The sequence below is a fragment of the Polypterus senegalus genome, chromosome 2 (assembly GCF_016835505.1).
Source record: "Polypterus senegalus isolate Bchr_013 chromosome 2, ASM1683550v1, whole genome shotgun sequence".
NCBI lineage: Eukaryota > Metazoa > Chordata > Cladistia > Polypteriformes > Polypteridae > Polypterus > Polypterus senegalus.
The window spans coordinates 78,098,220-78,122,503 of NC_053155.1; the positions used below are offsets into that span (position 1 = coordinate 78,098,220).

General features: G+C 35.3%; 1 protein-coding gene across 2 annotated transcripts in view; it reads right to left on the reverse strand.

Annotated features, from left to right (window-relative positions):
• Positions 1-8,550: 8,550 nt before the first annotated feature.
• Positions 8,551-24,284, reverse strand: part of agpat3 (1-acylglycerol-3-phosphate O-acyltransferase 3) — an 83,403-nt gene continuing 67,669 nt past the window's right edge. For both annotated transcript variants that reach the window (XM_039744032.1, XM_039744033.1), the window contains exons 6-9: positions 22,007-22,109; positions 21,205-21,280; positions 20,405-20,603; positions 8,551-9,083 (exon numbers count right to left, since the gene is read on the reverse strand). In XM_039744032.1, coding sequence (XP_039599966.1) covers positions 8,995-9,083; positions 20,405-20,603; positions 21,205-21,280; positions 22,007-22,109 — 467 coding nt within the window. In that variant the 3' untranslated portion in view covers positions 8,551-8,994. The remainder of the gene's footprint in view (positions 9,084-20,404; positions 20,604-21,204; positions 21,281-22,006; positions 22,110-24,284) is intronic.

Genomic DNA, 24,284 nt, shown 5'->3' on the forward strand with positions numbered 1-24,284 from the left:
ATTACTAGATATCTCAACAGTCCAGATCAATTTCTCAAAAAAGAAAAAAAAAACACTTAAATTTGTAACAATTCATGCTTTGTGAAGACTGTAGTTCTTTATGATATATGGATCTATAAATTGATATTAATTGCCAGCTGTCTGCTCAGACAATCAGAACTGTAACACCGCTACTTGTATCATACTTTTTACTCCCTCAGTATGCACAACTCACATTATGAACAGCTTTATTTAGCTGTATGTTTGATTTATTGTATACCTTACTGGAAAAGAATTACGTATTCTGAGTACACCAGTGCTATTCATAGCTGCCTTCTGTTTCACAGTATTTTGAATACTAGTAGCATTATTTCTTCACGTGAGAAAAAAAAGAAAAGGAAAAAAATGTGATTTCAGAGCTGCATCTCTTAGTACCTCTTGAGTAAGACATTTAAGTAAAAGATTACAAACTGAACATCTGCTTTGATAGGTGCAGTTGTGCTCTCCATTAACATACAGAGGAGAATGTAAATGTCATCCATGCTAGAAAAATATATATACCAAAGTTTCCAGAATGTTGTTGCTAATGAATTGTAAAGCTTGGACTCCTCTGTAAGTCATTTGCGGACTTTTTCTGGAGTAAACTGAGTTTGGCTATTACCATTCACTGTAACATTTTATTTGAATTAAACAGGTAGCATTTATGAGAACTTACAAACATTAGTTTAAACTGCAACTAATGATGATCCATCATAATCATAAACATATTGTATGCAGTATTTATGATGCTGTTATCACTGAAATGTCCTTCTAGTGTTATATGGCGGTGTATTATAACCTGAATATATTACAATACCAACATTAACAGCTGCCAAATATAAAAATTCCTTATAAAATTCAGTTTCTCAGAAATATTAAATGTGAGTACTAAGAAAACCACTTGTCAGGATAGCAATGTGATAAAACAGAAACCATAACAAGCATAATAACATTTTCAAATCTACTTCTTAATCTAATTCAGGGTCAGTGTCTGTCTTGGTAGCACTAGTGGGCTGCTCATGGCAGAAAAAAGCCCCAGACAGAGTACACCCCGGGGTGGTCTGAACATACTGATGGAAAAACAAAACAATGTCTAATTATACTCATAGATCCCAGAATTCTCAATCTAGCAGTGGTAACTTTGTTAATTTCTTGATAGGAAATCAACATTTTCTGTTCTTTGAATTCACAAATAGCATCAGAAACTATATATCTTGTTCACACTTTCAGAAGACAATTAAATAAGTTTGAAATATTAAGTATTTCCTACAATTCTAAAAGTTGCAACCTATTTGATAAGTGTTAAGTGCAGTTTTAGGAAGATGTATTCTCATTTTGTAACAGATTTTTTGAAATAGTTCAAGAGATTTTAAAAATTCAGTTTGTAACCAGAAAAATTAAATGTGCCATTAAGCAGCGTGCTGAATAACTCATATTAGAAATCAGTCCACCAAAAACCTGAAAGCTTTTTGGTTTACTGCACTCCTGAAATAAACCATAAATAACAAGATCCTTACTGTTGTAGTTTGCCCCTACATTGCACAATGCTCCAATTTTAGTGTGTGAATAACAGTAATTAGAAAGCTTATGTCTATGTAATATGGCTTTTGAAAAATGAGACTCTTGCATATAATGTTAATTTACTTTACACATGTATTAAAAAAGACCACCTACAAATCATTGCTGCAACTGTTTTTTCTGTTTGCACAACAGGAGCATATGCTGTATAAACAACATCAAGAAAGTGGTGGGGACTGCAGCATCAACTTGGTGCTTTACTGCCCAACTCTAGACTGCACACACCATCCTAGATCAGTTATGTCACACCTAAGCATATGCAAAATATGTTAAGCCCTTTAGCAACATACAGGCTTCATCTAAAGCATGACTGCTGAACACGTGAAAAGATGCCTTGGTTCAAGTAGCTTATAATTATATGCATAATCATCAGCAAAAATGACAATGGTGCCACCCAGGAAACTTGGCTGATTACAAATGGACATCAGCAAAAGAAATCCAGTCATTTATTTTAACTAGGTCATGTGTTGACCTATAATATGGTAATTTAAGGCACAGCTACCAGTATTTACTTTAAAGGGATTACTGACTGACAGGAGTACAGATGTACATATATTTAAATGTGTCTGAAGAAAACAGTGTGTAGCTGGCAATTGCATCTTTTAACGATGTGTCTATCCATCCATCCATTAACCAACCCACTATATCCTAACCGGCAGGAGCCAATCCCAGACAACACAGTACACAAGGCAGGAAACAAACCCCGGGCAGGGTGCCAGGCCACCTCAGACAATGTGTCTATCAGAATATTAAATATACAGATAAAATGCAAGTAGTAAAGCAAAGTAAAGATACCTAAAAAATAAAACATTTTTGTTTCAAGGACCTTTTAAATAAGATGGACACTTGCAATAAAATTACATTGGAAGCTTTAGAATCCATAATAAACATAAATAATTAGATCTTTAGCATAGTGCCCAAATCGAAGCTAAAGTTTAAAAAAAAAAATCCCCACTTTATAAGTGATGGTATTGCTAATGAGAAAACATAACTCTCAAAGAACCTGCATAGCATTCTGCAGAGCTTGAGACCATTTCTAAAGATATGCAATATATGGAAGTGTGATCATTTAAAAATATATATACAGTTACATTGTCTCAATCATTATTGACTTTCAAGAAATAATGTATGCCAATTTCAGCAAATACTTAGGAAGTGTCAATATAAAAACAGTAGGTTAATATAGCAATTGCTGTGAATAAAGAAAACATTAGTTAAAACTAGGGGGCTTCGCACGCCAACAACCCCCCCCAAGGGTCTGTGCTGCGCATCACACACTTCACCTATATGCCGCTCGCGTATGTGGATTTCACTTTCACAAGACAAAAAAATCTTTTAATTCTCACAGATACGCCTCTTCATTGGGAAGAATCACTACTTCACCCTGATGGCAACACGAATTAGACGATCTACAAGTATCCAACTTAAAGTTTAAATCTGTACAATATATTCGATTTTTCCCTGTTTCGTTATTTCACTGAGTAATAATTTCCTTTTGTTTGCGCTAATGCGATCTTTACAATTCTTCTTTTGAGACTTTCGAATGTTAGTATTTTCATTATTTCTAACCTGGTCTGCATGTGTATTGTGCCAGCGTTTCTGAATTCTTTATGACGTTCTACTTTGTCATCTACTCTGCCTTTTATTTCCGGCCCTGGGCGTGGTTAAATCTCTTGGCACAAAGTCTTCTCTCGCGGGACGTGAAAGTATCTCTCTGGAAACTCTCGTCCCAAGATTTTTTTATTATAATAGAGAGAAAACTATTCTACATTATAGCCTGAATAATTTTATTGAAACAGTTTGTGAAAGTCAGTTTGTTCTTAAATTAGAACCAAGTTACCCTATTCTATAACATTTCAGTAATTATTTACTGATCTTTCTTATCATAAAATAGGTCAGTATGAAGAATTCATAATTAATTGCAGAATTACAGTATTTGAGGGTTCCAAAAACTAATCGGTACATTGTCATCTCAAAACAGGCTGAAGTTTCGAGTTTGTTATTTTTCCGTCCAGCCATTTTAGCTCTAGACCGTCTTCAGGAAACTGTGATGCACGCGCACACACACACACACACACACACACACACACACATCATTCAGATACTAATGTTTTCAGTATCGGGGTCCCTAAAACGTTAAGATCTGTCGAAAATCAGAGATTGAAATTTTTGATGAATCTAAAGCTTTCACTGCTGCCCAATAGATGGCAGGTTATGGTGGAGAAGGGCGCAAAGCAAAAATCAGTATCAATTTCAAAAAAACTATCGCAAACATTCTAAAATTTAAGTTCAAACAAAACAAAAGACTGGTCTCAATTAATAAATTAGAACAACTGCTTGTGGTGCTCTACAAAAGAAATTAAGCATTCAAATAGCAATGGGTCTATTTTTTATTCATCCATAACGAATGCATCTTGCAATGTACAAAATACTTCCTTTGCCATTATACTCCAATGCCTACCCAAAAGTTACTGTTTTAACAAAATATTCTTGAACATTGCTAAGTCTTTATTTTTCAAAGTTAATAAAAACAAGAACACACACCATTGTTTGAGATTATATTATATAAAGCTTATATTATATTTACACACACACAAAAACATGACACAAAATGTGATAATGTGACAATGCATTGATCTCCTTCATTACGTTTATACTTAACTTCTATAATTATAAAGAAAGATCAACACTGTTTATTAAAATAAAAATACTAGAAAGATACACAAAATGAATGTTTTTCCAGTAACTTATGTTTCTGGGAATAATATAAGTAAATTAATAAATCAAAGAATCCGTACTGAATATTCATCCCTACTATACAAGGCGAGACACAAAAATAGCCGGACTGGCCTTGGGGCTTTCCTGGAAAACTGTCTGGAGGTCGGCTGGACGTGAATCATAGAACTATATCTCCTCCTACATGCCCACTTAAACCGCCGACTGGCTAGGTCTATCCTATGAATAGCCCAGTCAGTATTTGAACAACAATCACTACACAAGTTGCCACGACAATGTCGGGTGAAAATGAGCAAACAGCGAGACAAGACAACACTCCCGTGCACAATGCTTTTTCCGTAAAACAGTTTTTGACTGACAAAAACATTCCTGTCCTCGATCATCCTCCCTATTCACCCGACTTAGCTCCCTGTGATTTTTACTTGTTCCGAAAAATCAAAAGTGACCTGAAGGGAACACGTTTTTCTTCAATGGATAAAATGAAGACAGAAATGGCAAGCCTGTTGAAACACCTCATGCAAGAAGACTTCCAGCACTGTTTCAATTAATGGAAGACATGTATGGAGCGGTGTAGAGATCGGGAGGGGAAGTATATAGAAGGTGACAGAATTGTTTAGAATGCTGTAATTCAGCAATACTTTTTTTTTTTTTTTTACCAATCAGATTATTTTTGTGTCTCTTTAAAGGAATGAAAGGAATAATCTTCAGGTAAAGTACAAGAAAGCCAAAGAATGTGAAAATATTTTTAGATGAACATTAAAGTCATTAGTGAGGTGAAGCATTATTGTAATGTTTCCTTTTTAATATATTATTATTGTTAAGTGGTGCATTCTTGATAGCATTTTTATATTAATTAACTAAGGGAAATCTCTCTCAACATAAAGTATCTGAAGATAACCAATGACATGAACAAAACCACACAGCCCAAAGTAGATATGGTAAGAACATTTGAAATGTCTTATCAGTGGTTGGAAGGAAGTTAACAGCGGCCAATGGAAATCGCCTATCACTAAGCAATGAAACAGTTGCGTGCACAACTTTATATCTGTGCAGAGACATAAAAAAGGTAAAATATAGCAAGTATTTAACTTTTAAAATTCAGACACTGCTTCCTCCATTTTAACTGCATTCTTGTATCTGGCAGTTTTAAATGGAAACTGAATGTTATTTCTTTATAACTCCTTACACAACTGTAAGGTTTCCAATTATATGAAAAAGTAAAAAAAAAAAAAAAAAAGATAAAAAAATGAAATCAAATGTTTTCCAAATTACCAAATTATATTTTTGCACCCAAATTAGAATGCAACAGTGTTACAATAAGAGCATCATTACATGCTTGGTTGTACAGGGGAAGGAGGACCAGAAGTCCTGTACTTGCCAAGACAGTTTTTTCTATCAGCTGCAGTTTAGATGTTCTGACTTATTTATGCCCTAGCTTACAAATAACTATTCTCTTATTGCAATCAGACATTGTACTTTTCATATGCTGGCTAAATATACATCAGTGCAATGGGCTAAATCACCAGTTATATGAGTGATATTAAAACCTACTAAGATCTAACCAATCTAATAAGCCATGACTGCTAATTTGTAGCACCTTGTCTGACATTTGGTAACTCTGCTACCCAAATCCACCAACTGTGATATAATGCTAACCTCTCACCTCACTTAAATGTATAAAATAGAAAATAATTAGCTCAGCCAGGAACGTTATTTGGTGGTGGAGCATTTGAAGCAATGCAATACTCATTTAACATTTTTTTTCTTTTTAATGTACAGGATATTGGAGCTATAAGGTCAGTCAATTTGTGTGGCCCAAACACCAAATCAACAGATCCCTTAAAACTCCAATTTATCATGTACATGGAACAGAACAAAGTGGAAAGGTATGACACATTACACACAGTAACCCTATACATTCAAACCTGCACCCCCCCATTCCAAAATGGTCCAGAGAAAGGCTAATCAAAATAAAGATAGGACAGAACTCAACTAATATCATCATTAGAAACGTGTTTTATTAAGTGAAACACAATTTCAATCTAAAAGGTAGTCAAGAGCCTGCTGCCAGAATGAGTTTTCTTTTTTTGCATGCTTTATAAAGACACATTTGGAGAGGTTTATTTGGGAGGGAGTCACTTGTAGGCATACCATAAGTAATCATACAGCCGGTACTATTGTTAAAAAGTAATTAGACATAGACCTAATTTTTATTACCTCCCATTCAAATGTCTCAACTTTTCCATTTATACAGTATACAAGGGCTTGCTTTCACAACAGGAATGATGCATTTCACCCAGCTAAGATGATAAAACAGTCTGAATCTAAACCAGCTACATAGGGAGCAGAAAGTTACATGATATTAGATAATATATTATACATATATTCTAGTCTCCAGGTTGACATCATGATCAGTTGGTATTCTCACTGATTACTCGAGACAAATCTAATTGATTTGATAAACATGCATGGTTACGGAAAGTTAACTGAACTATAAAAACATGAGTGAATCTTAAAAAATAAGAACCCTTTCTAATCCCCACAAAGTAAGGGGTAATGAAAACAGAAATAACTCAATTAGTAGCATAAACAGACAAGAATACAAAGCAAAGGAGAGCCCCCATAATGTAAGTAATGTAATGGGCAGGAGTCCTGACAGATATTTCAAGAGCGTATAAAGACCACAACTTGCATTAGTTGTCCAGTATTACATACTAGTTCTTTGTAGTACTGGGGTGTTGTACCGTTGTAGCCATTATGGATGTAGTAAGAAGTGAAGCAAAATGACACTTTTTATTGGCTAACTAAAAAGACTACAACATGCAAGCATTCGAGGCAATTTAGGCCCCTTCTTCAGGCAAGATGTAATCTACTAGTTCTTTGGAAATAATTATTTTTTTTCTCAGTATTTGTCAGATCAAATTGTGAAAAAAAACACACAAAATGTCTTTTGATTAAACTGCATTAACACAATTTGATTTGGTATTTTTTCTTTCCTTGTGTATACAGCCAGGCCCGGCAAGGAAAAGACTCTGTAAAGGATGTTGAAGTTGATGGTTTTTGGCTTCCACTATTTGTCAGGACCATTTGAAAGGCTTAAGAATTTGATTAGTAATTAAGAGGATTTTTCTAAATTCACATTCAAATCTCTCTTTTCCTATACATAATTATCATAATATCTTCCAACAAAACTACTGTTGGTAGCCCCTATCCCAAATTCTACCATATATTAATTATTTGTGAATGTGGAATATATCCATGAGGCATCAGAAAAAATACAGAAAATTGGGGACACACTGTTAAAATACAGCAATTCACAGTTCACAGAGTAATTTAAAAAGAAGCATGAAAATGCTTTGTTATTGCATTCACAATCTCTAGGCATAAAAAGCTTAGTGCTGATATGAAAAAATCTGCCACATGGCAGCATACATTCAGTTTTTTTGATCTTAATTTATACAGATGGAAAGTACTAGTACTATCTGAAAGGTTATGTAATTCATAACTATCATGTATAACAAAAAGAAATGAGCATATGACCATAATGATTTAACCAAAACAATTTGTAAAATATTTGTTCTTACAAGTTTAAAAAAAATCTCAATTTCTGTTGTTCACATTAATCCAGAAAGCTGATATTGTAGGAAAAAAAGAGGGGAAATAAAATTCAATTGTGCACATGACATTTCATATTCATACAGAGGAAAATTATTAAAAATAACTAGGTTTTGGCTCAATCCTTCACAAAAAGCCTATTGAGGTAAATATAATATGTTAATGATGTAAAATGAAAAGATGTGCTTGCTTGTTCTGTAAACCCACATAGTGGTAATGAGTCCCTAACCCAGAGTGTAGGTTTTATTAATTATCCAACAGCTGATATTGTTTACTCTGCTTGTTACACTTGAACCTATACTAACCTCAACACTCATTAACCCAATGGTATGTCATTTGTGCAACCAGGATACCCCTTCAGTCTTGAGCTCAAGTGTCTGGTTTTATTCCAGGTTTTTCTGGATTATTACTAGCAGAAACAGATGTAAATAGCATACTGTTTTTTTCTGAAACGGCAAATAAAATATTTGTAACCTAGCCTACTTTCATTAAAACATGATAAAAATGAATGCCATGAAGAATAAACTAGAAAAATACAATAAAAGTCCTGAACAAAATGTCAACCTCTAAGAATTTCATAAACCAAAAACTATACACACTATACATAATACAGTACTTTTATTCACAGGCATGAAGCAAAAAGGATAAAATCCTGCAAAGAATTCAGTTAAATCTGTGAAGTGATTTCTGATTCATAGTTTGACTGGAATAAATATAACCAGACACCACTGCATCTCAAGGCTGGAAAAATTCATTTTGGACGGAGAACAAAATGATCTTATGAAACGAAGAATCAAGTGAAGATAATATTTGGATTAATTCAAATAGAGCAGCTTTTTTCACCAAAGGCCTTAATTATTAGGGTTAATAAAAATAGATCAAAAGTACCTCTTCACACAATTAATAAACTTGCATTGTTTTATGGAGAAAAAACTGAATAGTAGCTGTTCCAGCCTGATTACGTCACATTTAAATATGCTGATTTTGAGATATTTTAGTTAATTCTTCTTTTCCTTGTAGAATTCAGAGAAAAGTTTTAGGGAGGGATTACTTGTTTTTCTTGAACTCTTGATTCCCATAACTTGAACCTTTTTCAATCTCAGTCACTCCTATAAGCCGTCGTACAGCAAAGCATGCTGAAAGAATGAGGGGAAAATGATCAGCTTCATGGCACAGCATATGCACACAAAATAATACAATTTAATGAGAATTGTAACTATTTGAGTGCAAACTTTTTTCAATTAAACACGTTTATAAAACCTTAAAATGTCCTACCGGCTAGGTGATTTTACAATGTCTGTAGTATCTATAAGACCTTAATTGATAAGAAAAATCTGCTGTTTGATAACACCATGTGATAGTTACTTATAAACCTTCTATTACCATCTATGTCATATTTCTTAGAATTTAAAGAGTAAAGAGCTCCTGGCAACATTACAACACTATGACATTTTGCGGAGAAGTTGAGTATCTAATAGTGAAATCAACTTGGGTGGCATTAATAATAATTATTGCAAAATCAAGAAATGTTAATCTTAAATGAAGATTCTTTGCCATCTAGTCCTAGAGCTAATGGCAGAACTAAATCTCTCATAATCAGTGAGGTGACCCAACCAGCTGACTGTTAACTTTCCAACATCTTGCCAGGAAGTCAGATCTACTGTATGTATCTTCATTTTTGTAGACTACCTTGAATGAAAGTTTACTAAATAATAGTAATTACAATAATTATGAAAGCCAAATATTTAAAAACTATAAAACTAAAAGTAACTGTAGCACACTTATATTCCATTTACCTATAATACACAAGATCTTTTTGATACAGTATGTCATTGAACTATATTTTTACATTTTAAACGACAAATATTGTATTTACATGCTTTCTAACATGGTGTCGTCTCTGTGGGTGCACATTATCATTTGTACACCCTCACTCTAAACTGTACAGCATGATGTTGGGTCCTGAAGGAACTGCAATTTTTAATAATGCAAGTGTAAAAGCATTCATTGATTTGGAGCACTGCCCTGTACAGGCCTTTCCACACTGACTCACAGCTGTACAGTTTTGATAAATGTGCTTACAATAAATATTAACTCACATTTTCTATTTAAAAAAAATCCTTACCCCTTATGTGTTTGAAATATGATATACAAATAATATGTGAAACAAATATATATGACACAAATAAATGTGAAAGCAAACTCAAGAAATCATACATTATACAGGTACCTGCATGTAAACAAAACATACCATAATATATACACTTTACTAAGCATACTTACAGTATATGCAGGATATATAATAAAAGTGGAAACACACTACTTCTCAGGCTCATGCAAGTACCACAGCATGATTACTACAAATTTAGCTTCACAAACTAAAATGCTACATCTAGTTTAAGCTATGAAAGATAAGTTAAGAAAATGGCATTAACATAATGTAAATAATAGAATAATAGAAAACATTAATGAAGCGCTGTATAAGTGTGCATCTACAAATGAAAAAAGTCAAGATTATTCCCACACTGAAAAGAAAGGATTATAAGAAATGCATTTTGGCTATGTGAAATTCATCAGCTGTGTCAAACTATTCTTCTGTATGTGTTTGTTTTTATAGTAACACATACAGTGTTACATGGCCATTTTTTAAATATTGTTAATTTTATATTTCTCCCAAATCATAATTATTCTTTATACATAAAATATGATTAATTCAAATTATTCTGAACAGGTAGAATTCTTATATTTCAAAATCTTACATTTTTACTCAAATCGTCTTTTTTGTGATGGCAATAACATCTACTATATAATTAAATGCTAATGTGTGTGTGAGTGTGTGTGAATTTGTGCTTGGGTGCTTTAGAGCAATCCAATTTTTGCAGTTTGGTTTTGGTGACGTGACCGAAAGAGGACTTCCCAGAGGAAAGACTGACATACACGAGGAGGAGAAAAGGTTTAAGAGGCACACTGAGGGTCGCCTTCAAAGACATTAAGTATGAAAGTGGACAGGAGGTGGGCAAAGTGCCTTGAAATGACAGAGTGAGAATCAGGGTTTATGTGAAAGCACTTGAGAAATAAAGAGCATCAGTGAAGAATGGTAAGGTGCTGAAGGTAAAAGTTATTTTTCAATTTATTCTATTACCTCTCTTCAAAAGGTAACATGACTATTTTTTTTAATAAAGTTGTCTACAGCTGAAACTTTTTATGTGCAACTCCACACTGGAACTGCGGGTCTTGAATTTCAAGTGAGGCACTGGCTGCAGTCATGATCTCACTCAAGTAATATTTAGCTGCAGACGCAAGATACTTGTGGCAGCAAAAGCAGACTCTGTTGGTGTTTTGAAATCTTCCTGAGTAGGTAAATACAGTCCACACCATACCCAGTTTAGAAATCTCACTTAGATATTTCTAATTGTACATGGTTGTAGGTACGGGCTGCCTGCCATTTCGGTCTTCACTACTGTACAACCCTCCCCACCATTTACTAGGTAAAATGCTTTCTCACTGGTCAGACCACACTATTGATGACAAGACACATCCAGCATTTGTCATTCGATGTAAAAAGGATGTGTGCATTTATGTTTTGTGCATGCATCTGTGGTAAACACAATTCATAAAATTTCATGCTCTTTTATACTTGAAACACTAACTTTAATTTCTATAATGTAAGTGATCTATCACTTCAGTTTTTAAAAAGTTTCACATGAAAGCTGTATAAAATTGCTTCTTTTGAATTTTTTATGTTTCCAAATGGTTTTGGTCTGGCATCATTTCATGCTTACTCTGGTAAAAGCTTGCTCCAACTATGGTAGATAGTATAACTTTCAGAAAAATGTTTTGAATGAAACTGGTTGGTGATAATAGGCTATACAGCTACAGTGTTGTTCCTTAACCTCCTTTCCTTTTCAGTGTTGCAATAACCTTTATCCATTTTACCTTATAATAATAAAATCTACATATTTTTTTCCAATCTCTCAACAGTCCTCTAGCAATGGAAGAAAAATCACACCATTGCTAGAAAAAAGATCCATTATGAATGCAATATACAGACCATAATGCCTAAATTAAAAGATTTTGGGCCTTAGTGTATTTAGGGAATAAGTGGGATTAAAACACCATTAAATTCTTTCTTATACATGTGTATTGTTTTATGAAGTGACCTGACAAACACTTGCTTTGTTGTTTTAAAGCAGCAACTGAAGTGAAGCCTCTCATCCACTTAAGAGTAAGCAATCTACTTTAGAATCTAAAATTAGATTGGATAAGCATTGAAGGCTTACAATTTGCACAAGACATCTATTTCTGTGTATTTCAAATGAATGAAATATGCATTCAAAAGGATAAAAACAAATATGTGTTGCAAATGCATAGTATATGCAGTATTAGTGGCTATATGTTTTCCAACTAAAGCTAACTCCACCTGATAATATTTTAATGGTTTGAAACACCAAAGAAAAGTGTAAAATGTGTGCATCCTGCACTAGTATAATGAAACAGAGGGCTGCTATAAGGAATCTTGTAGATACAGTGGTTGGTGCTGTAAAGCCAGAATTTACCTGTTTGCTTTCTGAACATTTTGTAGGCAAAATAAATGTGATATTGTGGGGACTGCTGAAAACATCACAATAAACGAGCCATCAAGCCTTGTGTGCATCTGTGTCATTTTGGAAATTTATTATCAGTGTACTGTTATTATTCTTGACTAGTGGAGCATATGAACCGCCACTCAAGTGAACGGCAATTAAAAATGTAGTCAGAGATGGATGATCAACACAGGCTCCCATGAATGCAAAGAGACTGTCTCTGGCCACTGTGAACTGTGCACTTCCCTAGTGATGTCAGCCTCCACCTTCTTTGCATAGCACCGCCACTACACTCCACCTGTCCACAGTGCAAATCCCACCAGAGTCTCCAATTTGTTTCAGTACAAATGTCTGCTCTGTGGTGAACAGCTGGCAGCGGGTTGCAAACCTGCAGTTTTTTGCTCAGAAGCAAGCACTTTGCAGTGTGAGCTAAAGTCAGCAGTACAGAGTTTATCTCTGACCATTGTGAGCCATGTCCCATAAAAGCAACATTAATATGTATGCAGGTGTCTTGAGTACATTAAGATCTGCTCATTTCTTGGCAGACGTTTCTTCATGGTTGCTGGGATCATAGTCTGTATCTCAAGGGGTCTGGCATGCCGATGGGGCGAGGTGTAAAAATGCTGTGTATTGTCTCCATATTCAGGCCTACCTCTCACTTTGGCATGCTCAGCAGTGTCTCATCGTCTCATGGTTTCTCACTGTTCATCACCAAAGCAATTCTTGTGTTTGCTTGATGGGGAGCAGTGTTCACAGGTCTTCATTATCTTTGTGGCATGCTAGTGTATATCACTTTCTTTTGTGATAAAGTTTTTACCTCATAGTTGATGGTCAGCAGATGGCACTGCTGTTCTTTTTGTTGATATGATTGGCCCACATGATGCACCTCACAAGCAGTAGCTGGAAATATGACTGTCACAAGACATAACAACTCCAGTCACTCTGTCAAGGGTGCTGGCACTCTTTTCTGAACTAGACGCATCCACGACTTGGTTTAAGAGTGTCTGACTTACATGTTCAACAAATACGATCAAATGACCTGTGCAACACAGGTTGACATCAGCAGCTGTCACCATGTTTCTTAACCTGTCAGGTATGTTGCGCTTCAGATCAGGTGGCGTATGTACCTCTCACGAAACACAGCACCACTGGGTCACTCTGTCGAGATCACGGTAACATTCTGTCACAGAGGCTGTTTTATGGTAGACATGCAGCGTGATCATTTATCCGTTTTTTTTCTCAAGCTTAACTGTAGGCTTTTTTATTTTTATTTATTTATTTTTTTACGCTTTTTTCTGTCTGCCCACCTATCTGACCTTTAATCATAATCATCTGTAGAGACAATATAACTATTTGAAAAGTAGTGTTCTTACATATATATAAGTGTTATTAAATATATATATATATATATATATATATATATATGCTTTATAAGCTTGTATAGATTGATCTGCTTATATTTATTTTTTCTTTGTCACTTATTATTTTTATCTAATCTTTCTTTTCTTGTAACTTTCTCTTTGACATCTTGTAAAGCACTCTGAGCTACATTCCTTGTGTGAAAAATGTGCTATAAAAATAAATGTTGTTGTTGCTTATGTGGCCTTGCCTGTGCATTTCCTGTCAGCCGATATGGTGCTTTTCCTGGCAGTGGCACAAGCTTGTGCATTTCATGAAAAACATGTTGAGATACACTGAAGCTTGGATATTATCCAGTTAGTGAACCCAGCTGAGTGGTATAACATGCTTTTCCCCACTTGGCCTTTAGACTGGAATGGCTCACAAGTTGTGTATGAGGAGTTTGAGATGAGAACTAAGATTTTGGTCCTCTTCCAGAAAAAAAACTTGCTTTTTCTTTTTGGGGTGGGGTGAGCAGCTGCTCTAAGTACAAACCGGATTCCAAAAAAGTTGCGACACTAAACAAATTGTGAATAAAAACTGAATGCAATGATGTGGAGATGGCAAATGTCAATATTTTATTTGTAATAGAACGTAGATCATAGATCAAACGTTTAATCCGAGTAAATGTATCATTTTAAAGGAAAAATATGTTGATTCAAAATTTCACGGTGTCAACAAATCCCAAAAAAGTTGGGACAAGTAGCAATAAGAGGCTGGAAAATGTAAATTTGAGCATAACGAAGAGCTGGAAGACCAATAAACACTAATTAGGTCAATTGGCAACATGATTGGGTATAAAAAGAGCTTCTCAGAGTGGCAGTGTCTCTCAGAAGCCAAGATGGGTAGAGGACCACCAATTCCCACAATGTTGCGCAGAAAGATAGTGGAGCAATATCAGAAAGGTGTTACCCAACGAAAAATTGCAAAGACTTTGCATCTATCATCATCAACTGTGCATAACATCATCTGAAGATTCAGAGAATCTGGAACAATCTCTGTGCATAAGGGTCAAGGCCGTAAAACCATACTGGATGCCCATGATATCTGGGCCCTTAAACGACACTGCACCACAAACAGGAATGCTACTGTAAAGGAAATCACAGAATGGGCTCAGGAATACTTCCAGAAACCATTGTCAGTGAACACAATCCACCGTGCCATCCGCCGTTGCCAGCTGAAACTCTACAGTGCAAAGAAGAAGCCATTTCTAAGCAAGATCCACAAGCTCAGGCGTTGTCACTGGGCCAGGGATCATTTAAAATGGAGTGTAGCAAAATGGAAGACTGTTCTGTGGTCAGACGAGTCACGATTCGAAGTTCTTTTGGAAATCTGGGACGCCATGTCATCCAGACCAAAGAGGACAAGGACAACCCAAGTTGTTATCAACGCTCAGTTCAGAAGCCTGCATCTCTGATGGTATGGGGTTGCATGAGTGCGTGTGGCATGGGCAGCTTGCATGTCTGGAAAGGCAACATCAATGCAGAAAAATATATTCAGGTTCTAGAACAACATATGCTCCCATCCAGACGTCATCTCTTTCAAGGAAGACCCTGCATTTTTCAACAAGATAATGCCAGACCACATTTTGCATCAATCACAACATCATGGCTGCGTAGGAGAAGGATCCGGGTACTGAAATGGCCAGTCTGCAGTCCAGATCTTTCACCTATAGAGAACATTTGGCGCATCATAAAGAGGAAGGTGCGACAAAGAAGGCCCAAGACGATTGAACAGTTAGAGGCCTGTATTAGACAAGAATGGGAGAGCATTCCTATTTCTAAACTTGAGAAACTGGTCTCCTCAGTCCCCAGACGTCTGTTGAGTGTTGTAAGAAGAAGGGGAGATGCCACACAGTGGTGAAAATGGCCTTGTCCCAACTTTTTTGGGATTTGTTGACACCATGAAATTCTGAATCAACATATATTTTTCCCTTAAAATGATACATTTTCTCAGTTTAAACTTTTGTTCCGTGATTTATGTTCTATTCTGAATAAAATATTAGAAGTTGGCACCTCCACATCATTGCATTCAGTTTTTATTCACGATTTGTATAGTGTCCCAACTTTTTTGGAATCCGGTTTGTAAAAAAATCCAAGGTCCTCAGTGTTTTGTTTATGAGTGAGTAATTAAGTGATCAATCGGATTAATTACTGCTACTCTGGATTGAGGGGACCCAGTTGATAGGTTTGGGAATATATTGAGAATGCACCCTGGGTTCCTTCCTATGGAGGTATCAAAGGCAAGGACCTATAGGAGAAAATCCAGGACAAACTTGAAGGGTTTTAACTCGAAGGGCTTGGGCAGTCTGGTATTTCCTCTGGAGGTGCTGGAAGAATTTGCTAAGGATACAGTGGAATGGTTTGTCCAGCTTAGCTTACTATTCACATGAAACCTCATTAGAATAATATGAGTGAAAATAAATATTCAGAAAACCATGGATTTAGCTTGGTAAAATGCAGTATCTGAACAATTAAAAACAGCAGCTAACAATTTGCAGTTTTCTGATAATTTCTTATTTTTGCTACATTAACCAGGCAGATCATGGGTTATGGTGGTCTCAAATTATGTTAGTTCCACATATAAGAACATATGCATAAAAACCTCAAATATTTCTTTTCAACTGAATTTCAATGATTTCAACTAGTGTCTTCCATTTTTTATTCATGAATGATGTAAACTAGTTTTGACCCAGATGAATAAGTGGCAGCCACCACAATTGTGGAAGCATAAACCAGTACAGTACTTTGCCACTATTTGCAATTATTTTCTGCTTTAACTAATTTGTGTTACCAAACACAACAAGTGGTGCACACAATAAACTCCATCAAACATAAATAAGCAGTTAGGCTGGCTGTTTAACATCCTTAGCATGTGTCACAGCCATAATGTTTCAGAGATCATAGCCTCTATGAGGGGAAAGCAACACCCCAAATAATTGTTTGGAAGAGACGGCATGTTTCACAATTAGCAGCAAATTTTCATACTATCATTTTGCCTTGTTCAACTCTATGAGGATTATCAAAAACTGTAAGATGTTTAAGCAAAAGAGGAACAGTCTGTACAAAATTGTGGTTGATACTTTATAACTATTTGTCCCATAATTCATCATCATCAACTCTTTTCTGTAAAAAAAAAATAAATAAAAAAAAAAAAAAAAAAGAACAGTACGGCATTAGGCACTTTTGCTGATTTCCGTAAACATTCTCAGAAGGATTTCATTGTCAAATTTGATAAACTTCTGAAAAAAGAAAAGGTTTTACTCTACACCATAAAAAAGGGAGAAATTCCCAAAAATCAAATCTATGTATTTTTCTAGACTTTTTGGTAGCAGCTACTGAGAAGAGGGCTGTCTATATATCTGTTAAGCAGCAAGTGCATGCTGCAGTTATAAGGTATGTCCTCCTCTTTCCAGCCATAGTGAATGTCATAGCTGAAGGTCACACCAGAAAATATAATTTACCCGACAATAAAAAAAAAAAAAAAAACTTTAAGATATTTTTAAAACTTAAATAGGGTCCAACCATGGAGTGGAACAGAGAATGCAAAAGAACATACAGGAGTAAAATCTTGAAAGGGTCTGATTAATTTTGTTAATCTAAAATATAAAAAGTTAAGTCAGCACAGCTCTAAAGCAGAAGGTAGCATAAAAATACCCAACACCCACTTTTATTGCTGAGTTGCAAATGTTTGTATGTTTGAGTATGAAAGGATTAGAAAGTAACAAAATTGTACCTGCTTGGTTAGTTTGGGGAAGAAAATTGTTTTTAGGCTGTTTTCTATGCTTTGTTTTGTACTCCACCCATCAACAGATATCACCAACATACTACCAATCTTTACTAGCAAAGTCACTCAAAATTTGGAACTGCTTGAAGAAACACTAAAAGGTAGAGAGGTTATTCTTCGATACCCTAGTGCATAACAACCACATAAAATATTACAGCATTCTTTAGTCTGAGCAGTATTTAAGTCATGGAAGTTATTTGGTTTCCAAACCTTTAGAGACCTCTACAGTGGTTATAGAAAAGAATCAACCCCTTCCAAATATTGACATTTTGTTGCATTGCAGCCTTAATGAAGACATGCACAAAAATATTTTGCCAGCTGTATATACTCAATGCAACTTATAACAGGCAAGTAAAAGTTATACCAACAGTTCAGAAAAAATATATATATAAAAAAAACAGAATCTCTGAGATGGTTAAAGTATGACCCCCCCCCCAGTATCAGTACTTTGTGGAGTCCCCTTTTGCTTTGTTTAAAGCCATAAGTCTGTTGGGATACAGTACTTCTCTTCCATCTTTGTGCACATCTAGACTACCAATATGTGTCCACTCTTCTTTGCAGAACTGTTCACGCTCAGACAGGTGACCATTGGTGGACAGAAATCTTCAAACAATTCCACAGATTTTCAGTTCAATTTAAGTCTGGGCTCTGACTAGGCCACGCAAAGACATTCACCTTTTTCTCCTTCAGCCACTGTGTGGTCCACTTTGCTATGTGCTTTGGGTCGTTGTCATGTTGGAAGGTGAACTTATTTCAACCATTGACAACTTTCTGTCAAAGGGTAGCAGATTTTCCTCAAGAATTTAACAGTATTTTGCCCCATCCATTTTTCTTTCTATCTTGACAAGTGCCCTAGTCCCTATTGCAGAGCAACATCCCCACAACGGGATGCCATCACCTCCTATGCTGTACTGTAGGTATGGTGTTCTGTGGATGCGATGAGGCCAAATAGGTCGTTTTTGGTCTCGTCTGACCAACTTTCTTCATTTGGCCTCAGAATCTTCAAGGTGCATTTTGGCAAAGCTCAATCGAGACCTAATGAGGCCTTTCTTGAGGAGTGGCTTTTTTGTTGCAACCCTTCCATATAAGCCACATTTGTGGAGCATTTCTGATATTGATGTCACATGCACACAATGACCACTCTTTGCCAGAAATTCCTATAATTGCTTCAAAGTTGCCATAGAGGTAGCCTCTTTGACCAGTTTCCTCCTCCTCTTCCATCTAGTTTGGAGGGATGGCAAGTTGCGGGAAGGTTCCTAGTAATACCAAACACTTTCCACTTATGGACCTTACTTTGTTCCTAGGGATTGATAAAGCTTTCGAAATGTTTTTGTGCCCATCACCTGATTTGTGCCTGTCCACAACTTTATCTCTGCAATCTTTTGACAGTGCCTTGCCACCAATAGTTGATTGTTTGCTTTCAGTTGCACTTCCAAGAACTGGAAAGCTCCAGCAATAGCTGTTTTTATGCTGAACGAATCAGAATTATTACATCTGATCACAGCTGGAAGCCAATTAGCTTGGTGTGCAATGGAGAAGATGATTAGTTACACCTGATTGAGTATACAAGTATTTTATTGGGGGCGGGGGGTGTGATTCTTTAACCATCTCAGTGATTTTTATTTTTTCTGAACTATTGCTATTATATCTTTCACTTGGCTGTAATAAGATGCATTAAGTAAATACAGCTGGAAAATATTTTTTGTCTATCTTTATTTCAAGTTGCAAAGCAACAAAATGTGAATATTTTTGAAGGGGTGATTCTTATATATATATGTTTTGCGCAGAATGATAAGCATAATAAACATGTTTGACCATCATTTGCTTCTTTAGAGAATCCCCTCCTTAGCAGATTTTTAAGTTTCCCTTGTCCACAAAGAGTGAGAATTACACTTTTTGGTAGGTACAGCTTTCTTTTGTTTAAAAATAAGAGAGTCAGAAGGGAAGATCCATTATTACTTACTAATATACCCTCTCTCTGCAAAAGTTAACGGAAGTTTTAAGTTTAAAGAAACCTGAGACTTCATGAAGGGCAATGTAGGTATAATGTTGTAGTAAAGCACTGATGTTTGGGACAAAGATGTTTTCCTTTGATTTACCCCTCTGCTTCACAGTTTAAAACTAACAATCAAACAATTCAGATGTGACTAAAGTAAACATTGCAGACTTTAGGAGTATTTGCTTATTTCAGTTACATCATGTAGAAATGACAACACCTTTACAGGAGAGTGCATTCTTTTGAATTGAAACAGGTAATCAGTAAGAATTGAGTGAAATTTGAGTATAAGTATTAGATATTTATTATTTTACTTTGTTTACATCGTTCAAGTGTGTTATTTCTTTTCGTGTTTCTCGTCAATCGTGTTTAGTCCCCCGGTAAAATTTGCAAATGTGAATGTATATGTAAAGCAGAGCTTCAAGTGAACATACATAAGTATGGATACACTATGTCAGTGTTTTTCAACCACTGAGTCGCAACTCATTTCCAAGCTGTGGGTTGCAAGCACACAAGGGAAATAAATATAAATGCTGTCATCATTTAAAAAAAGATGCTCCCCTTTCATGCATAAAGCATAACAATTACTATACTGCATAACAAATAATACTGTTTGTACATTTATACAGATATGACAACAGAGTAAGAGTACAGAATCAAAAAAGTCAAACAAATAAATGTAATGATCACTTACCTATTCCAATAAATGACATAAATCCAACAATAAGAAGAGGTGAGCCACTTACAAATACTCCAATAGCAAAATTAAAAAGAGGGGAGAGGAGAACGACTGTCCAGAAAAAAAAATTTAGCAAAGTCCATGGTCTCCTAGGTGGTTTGTATTGTGGCCCAGGAAATGTGCCTTCTTTTTCATAATGCTCCTGTAGAGTATCCTGTGGAAAAGGTTTCACAATTTCACTACGTGTGTTGATAAACTATGTGGGCCAACAATTACAGACATGATTTATAACGGTTGCCAGTAAACTATCAAAAGAATTTTGTTTAATAACCAAGTACTATGTATGGCATTAATAATCCTACTTTAACAATATTTTGTCATCTTCTATTTGGGAATGACTGCCTTTACAATAATAGTATTTTAAATGTTCTTCCTTCTACTATTTGACTCCCAAAGCAAGAATTACAATATGACCTCAAAAAAAATAAAATGCAACCTTTGCCCAATGTACAGAGTTCAATTATAATTTTGACCAGCTGCTTTGAAACTGAAATAAGGGTGGCTCATTTTCAGATAAGCCCATATTTCAACTGCATGTTCTGCAATGGAAACGTGAGCTCGCCATGGCAGATAGTCAAAATGAGAAAATGGCTCGCTGGCAGATAAAGAGGAATGCCTGATGTATAAACAACCACTAGAGTTAATGAAACCAAAATGTGGATGCTACTAGAAAAATTTTAAAAAATTCCATCATGGGGAATTTATTTTTTTAAATAAAAGAAACACACACAAACACACACACACACACACACTACCTTCTCTTGATAGAGTCTATGAAGCCAGGCAGCACATTCGGTCTCATTTTCAGGAATGTCTTCTAAAGGAAACCTCCTGCATTGAGATACAGAAACAAAACTAACATCAGTATATGAATAGTTCAAGCCCTTAATTATGAAATATAACAATATATACCAAAATTAAAAAAAGTAATTCTGTATATTACTGGGCATATTAGACATGGACAAAAATGTTTCCATAATTGTTGGGAAAGGACTGGGATTGGGGTGTTTCACAAGGGCATTTGTGCCTTTGAAAACAGTTAAGAAAAGTACTAGAAGCATAAAAAGCAAAATTACTTATTCTTGTCCAATTTACTTAATCAAAGATATGTACCTGTTGTATCAAAGACAGCCTAAGTAACTATGGTTAGGATTTATGTTAGTATTTTGTTTGGCACAAAAGATACTGCATTCAAAGATGCTGTTTTCACACCACAAGGATGTAATGTCAACCTTTAGGTTTTCATAATAACTGAGCTTCAGTATGACATGCACTCCTAACTGTAACCATACAAATTTATTAGACCTGGTTGCCCAATTAAGAATTAGTTTGATAGTAAATTAACAATAAAACAGATACAGAAAAAAATAAACAGTGGCACACTAAAACTCCTGAAATTAGAAACAAAAGTCAGTAACAATTCTAAAGAGCAGAAGAATTGTTTCCATTAAAAAAATTTGCACTTTAACACTGAATGGGCTCATATCTCCCCACTAGTTAAAAGAAGCTTAGGTTTATTGCGTTATTATTAAATAGAAAACAAATGCATTTTCTCACCTGACACACATATCTGCTTGATATTTCTTCCCATATAAAATTCCTAATAGGGAAGGATTCTTCTTGTCTCTAAAGTTAAGGGTTACATCATAGACAGCTGAAGCTACAGCAGAAAGAGAAAAGACATATTAAATGTGAAAACAGCACTTCAGGGCAATTGTTTATTTGACAAAGTGAACTTACTGAAGGATGATCATTAGAAGATAACATCAAACTTAATCACAAACAACAATGTGAGGTGGTTAAGACTTAAACAGTGTAACGTTCCTGCATCCATAAGCTCTGGGACATGGACTAAATTTAATGCATTGGGTTAAAGTAAAGAAGAGAAAGTCACAACTAACAATTTTTCAAACAGTTAGTCAATTCATTTTTGCATTCTTTTTCCTGCATAGATTTGAAGACAGGCTGATGTCATTTCCAGATAATATACTTTAAACTTGCAAAATTTCAAAACATCCCAACCTTGGAAATCTCAACAAGCAATGTTACTGCAATCAGCAGAAACAATACAAATTGTAAATTTACTTTTTGACCCAATTTCTCCCACATTACTACAAATGAATGGGATTTTAGTATGGGTGTTCAAAGAGTAATATGATCATTATGGACTACCTTTTTATCTTACAATGCACAAATAGCAAGTATATTTACTGACTAAATGCAGAACAAATAACTCTTTAAGCTTGGACTGCCACAATCATAATCAAACATTATTGCATCAGTACCACAAAAACGAAGACATATCAAGATTATTTAGGATGCTTTCATTTACTTCTCATTTATTAAATTTCTTTTAAAGCTGTTTTCAAAATACTTTTTAAAAGAAATGTGTCAATGAGTCATTTAGTCAGTTTTATGACATTATCTGTTGTTGTCAGATGTATATTTGCATCATTACTTACATGAAACATTAGATGGGTAATTTCAAAAGTAACTTAATGGACACATCTAATTAAACATACCTCAATTTACCAAACTTCTCACTCCCCCTTCCCCCCCATTTGTCCACAGTTCAAGGCTACCTTTGTGAAATTTAAATTCTTAATATATTATTTCAGATTTGCTCTAAAAACAGTTTTCTAGGTTGCTTGCAAGGTACTTCATAAATTATAAGTCATTTTCTACTGATATTGTCTGTGAATTGTGACTGACTCACGCACTGTTCAAGTATATACAGTATTGTTAGATGCTGCTTTGCCTTCTAAAAGCCAGTAAGTACAAAAATGAAGTATTCTATAATCAGTTTTGGCAGTGAGGTATGCTATTTTACTGAAGCAGCATCAGATTCTATACTAGTTCACACATTAGATATTGCACCATTCTGTCTTGCACTTCAAAGTAAAATTATAATCTGAACCACAAGAATTACCTCCACATTAGACAGATCCTCACATTACTTCATACAATTTAATTTGGAATAAACATACTGCTCCTTTCGTCAACAATGTTGACAAGTCAAAAAAATAAATAAATAAATCAGAAACAGCCACTCAGTCGCTCCTGGCCCTACCTATGTGTATCAGCATGAGGTGTCTTATGGATATTCTGGTTTTCTTCCCATATCTCAAAGACATGCAAATTAGGTTCATAATTATCCTTGATTGTGTGTGGATATGTGCATGACACTGCCATAAAATGGAGTGTTGCCCGTGACAGAAAACAGCTCTCCATGACCCAGAATTGGATATGCCAGTTAGAAAATGAATGGAAAGATTTAAAAATATCTGTAGTCATGCCCATTACATTCAAAGGATGAATACAATGGAGAACTAAGAAACTGCCCAGTAACTTAACAGTGGTTGGTGGATCCATGGTGCTGCCTGGCTAGCAATTTGCTACATATCTTCATTGTGCGTTTACTATACCAACATTTTTCAACCCACCCACCAGCCACTTTCAGGCAACTCACACACCCAACACTGTACTATACGCATTACAACCATCAAGCTCTTATTGACATTTATACCTCTCTGTATTAGTGGACTGTAAAATGAAACTCTGGATGGATTTCATTTTTGTAGCCATCCTTTACTCTTGTCATTGAGGGTAGGTGTGTGCACTATGCAAGGCAGGACAGGGAAAATAGGGATATGTCACATTGAGTATCACAATACACATGCTCTCATTCAAAGGATTCAAAGGCTTTTGGAGGATGCAGCTGGGAGGAACTGCTTTATTATTCACAATATCTCTAGAGAAAAGAAATGCTGGACTTGAACCCCTTGTTCCTGACCTATTTGCTGAAATTCTCAGTTGTTTCTTTAGACATTCATGT